The sequence below is a fragment of the Enhydra lutris genome, unplaced genomic scaffold (genome assembly GCF_002288905.1).
Source record: "Enhydra lutris kenyoni isolate GAN:26980312 unplaced genomic scaffold, ASM228890v2 scaffoldscaffold2940, whole genome shotgun sequence".
In the NCBI taxonomy this organism is placed as follows: Eukaryota; Metazoa; Chordata; class Mammalia; order Carnivora; family Mustelidae; genus Enhydra; species Enhydra lutris.
In genome coordinates, this window is record NW_019157024.1 from 1 (window position 1) to 2,764 (window position 2,764).

Here is a 2,764-nt window from a genome sequence, read left to right on the forward strand (position 1 = left end):
AAGGTGCCTGTGTATTAGGGTCTCCATGTCTCAGATTGTGTGGAAAAGGAACACCAGAGCTTCTCTTCCCAGCTCATATTAATGGGTTCCTCCCTAGAGCCATCTGTGCTCAGGGTGGGGAATGGACCATGTGGGTTGAATTTTAGGTGCGTTTTTGTTTGTTTGAATTCAGTTAACAACACATAATACCTCATTAGACTCAGATGTCGTGGTCAATAATGCCTCAGTTGTATATACAGATTTCTGTTCCATGGATGCAACTAGAAGGTATTACGCTGAGTGAAATAAGTCAATCAAAGAAAGACAATTATCATATGTTTCAAGCATATGTGGAATATAAGAAGTAGAGGATCATAGGGGAAGGCAGGGGAAGCTGGATGGGATGTCCTGAGACAGGAAGACAAACCATGAGATACACTGAACTATAGGAAACAAACTGAGGGTTATGGAAGGGAAGTGGGTGGGGGCAATGGGGTAACTGGGTGGTGGGCATTGAGGAGGTCACATGATGTGATGAGCACTGGATCTTATACCCAATGATGAATTACTGAACACTACATCTGAAACTAATAATGTACTTTACTTGGCTAATTGAATTTAAATAAATTTTTTTAAAAAAAGAAAAGAATATCCACATAACACCCAATCTTTCTGCCTTGCCCTCCACACGGAGGAGCTTGTTTCCTTATGTAAATGCTGGAGTATAGTTCCAAACATCCCTTTTGTAGATGGAGACTGGAGATCGCATCCACTGCCATCATCTGGGACCCCATATCTGATTTGTGGGAGCAAATGACCCAAACTGGGCAGTCAGGGTCTGGAGTCTGGACAACTGCCTGTCTTCCAGGTTTGTGAACAGGTAATTCTGCAGGTTGAACTTGCAGCCCACTGTTGGACAGCCTGGCAATGGAATATAAGAGAACATTCATAAGGTTTCTAAACGTTCATAAGCTCCAGCCAAACCCTCTCAAGCAACTGGTGCTAGAGGACAGTTCAGGCCGGACTGGAGCCTAGATCGCTAGGACCAGGTTCAGTGGGCCCTCACACCACCAACATGGGGACACCAAGTACTGATGACTGTCACCAGGGTTCAGGATCTTTTAATGCCTCCCCTCCTCCGTGGGGACCCACATGCCAATCACCTGGGGTGCTCCCAGAAGAAATAGACATCACAGGCAGAGGTCAGCGTGCTGGGTCTCCATCCTGCAGGCAACCATGCAGCTGCTGTGGTCCCTCCTCTGCCTTCTGGCAGCTCCCCTGGGTGAGGATCTGGGGGCTCTGGGATAGACGGTAGCCTTTCTGTGGGGTGGGACAGACTCACCATGACTCTCCTTGTCCCCAGGTGTCCTATCTCAACTTACACTTCAGGAGTCAGGCCCAGGACTGGTGAAGCCCTCACAGACACTCTCTCTCACATGTGTTGTCTCCAGGGGCTCCGTCACCAGCAGTTACTATTGGAACTGGATCCGCCAGCGCCCTGGGAGAGCACTGGAGTGGATGGGCTACTGGACAGGTAGTACAAGCTACAACCCGGCTTTCCAGGGCCGCATCTCCATCACTGCTGACACATCCAAGAACCAGTTCTCCCTGCAGCTGAGTTCCGTGACCACCGAGGACACAGCCGTGTATTACTGTGCTAGAGGCACACTGAGGAGAAATCAGTGTGAGCCCAGACACAAACCTCCCTGCAGGGACACAGGAGGAGCGGGGCTGCAGGTGGCCCCAGAATCCACCAGGGGGTGTTCAGGACACCAAGGAGCTCTCAGATCACCAGGGGAAACTCAGATCACTTTCCGGAGCTCAAGAGACAAGGGGCGCTCAGGACAGAAGGGGTACTCAGGTCACCATGGGGTGCTCAAGACCCACCAATACATTTTCTGCACCAGAAGCAGGTGCAGGTGGAGATTAAATGCGTATTTCCTGGCACAGTTTGGGTCTTCCTTTCCATAAACCAGTTTCCCCAATGAGACTTTCTAGAATTATGACTTGTTCTTATTTCTTACATCTGTGAATAGAAACATTGCCTATAATAGGAGAAAACTGTATGTACATGCACAAAAGACAGGAAGTCACTTACACTTGATGAATCTTTTCCCTCAATGACAATTACGGACATTCTGATGTAAGTCTGCTAAGTCTGTAAAAGTTTCTGCTGGACTCAACAACACAGCATCACACAGCCCAGTGTACAGGCTGTGAGCCAGCATCATCAAGTTCATGCTGGACATCAGGTACAGGGCCACCATGAAGCCAAAGCCAGAGAAGAATGGCCCCAGTGTGGGGGGTCATAGTGTGGAGCACATGCTCACAGAATCTATTTAGCTGACACCATCCAGAGGCAGAGGACCTTAAACACGCTTGGTACAGTTGGTGAATCAGATGATACGATACACACAAGAGAATATGAAATGTTAATCACCTCCATCATCAAAGTGTCTGTTGATTTCATGCCTCCCAGCATGTCAAAAATGCTTCAATAAACCTTAGAAAGGACACAAAATCAGGGATTTTTAAAATTGTGATATTGTGAATTAGTGCTGGAAAATTCCATAGAGATCTGGAACATCAGGGGCACAGAATCTAGTCTTTCCTTGAGATTTCCCATGTATGGAGCACGAGAAGACGGAGGAATGAGGCTTCTGGTGCCAGTAAAAAATCATCAGAAGATACAGTGTCATGACTAATTCCATGCAACAACTACAAAAAGGAGTGAAAAGAAATATACATGATAAATAGGTGTAGAAGACCATCTGAGTCCCTTGAA

The 2,764-nt window shown here is 47.3% G+C and overlaps 1 gene segment (V, D, J or C); it reads left to right on the top strand.

Annotated features, from left to right (window-relative positions):
* Positions 1 to 1,183: 1,183 nt before the first annotated feature.
* LOC111140541 lies at positions 1,184 to 1,663 on the top strand (the record flags this gene model as incomplete). The annotated part of the segment is given in 2 exon segments: positions 1,184 to 1,261; positions 1,343 to 1,663. Coding segments are annotated over 2 exon segments (367 nt in total), but the record flags the coding sequence as incomplete, so codon positions are not given.
* Between the last annotated feature and the right edge of the window lie 1,101 nt (positions 1,664 to 2,764).